This window comes from Trichinella spiralis (genome assembly GCF_000181795.1).
Source record: "Trichinella spiralis strain ISS 195 chromosome Unknown Scfld1, whole genome shotgun sequence".
NCBI lineage: Eukaryota > Metazoa > Nematoda > Enoplea > Trichinellida > Trichinellidae > Trichinella > Trichinella spiralis.
Window position 1 is genome coordinate 261,936 of NW_003526940.1, and position 323 is coordinate 262,258.

General features: G+C 38.7%; 1 protein-coding gene across 1 annotated transcript; it reads left to right on the top strand.

The window, feature by feature from the left end:
* Positions 1-240: 240 nt before the first annotated feature.
* Positions 241-292, top strand: Tsp_07146 (histone H3.2; the record flags this gene model as incomplete). Its single annotated transcript, XM_003381410.1, has 1 exon — positions 241-292. A coding segment is annotated over exon 1 (52 nt), but the record flags the coding sequence as incomplete, so codon positions are not given.
* Between the last annotated feature and the right edge of the window lie 31 nt (positions 293-323).

Here is a 323-nt window from a genome sequence, read left to right on the forward strand (position 1 = left end):
CATTAATGGGATACTGTAAACTAATAAGATTGTTTATAAAACATTTGAAATTATTGTTAAAAACTGTGTAAGCTGAAAGGGGCAAGGAAAAACCTCCATCGCAAATCGTTTCCCGCCTTTTTCCCCAGCCAATCATTTTTGAAAACTCAGTTGACCACTTACAGTTAAAGGTCAATTGCAGTTATGTATATAAAGGAGTGAACATTTATTTTGCTCTCAGTTGAGAGTTTTCGAGTAAAAATGGCGCGTACTAAGCAAACCGCTCGCAAAAGTACTGGTGGAAAAGCCCCACGTAAGCAATTGGCCACTAAAGCGGCTCGGAT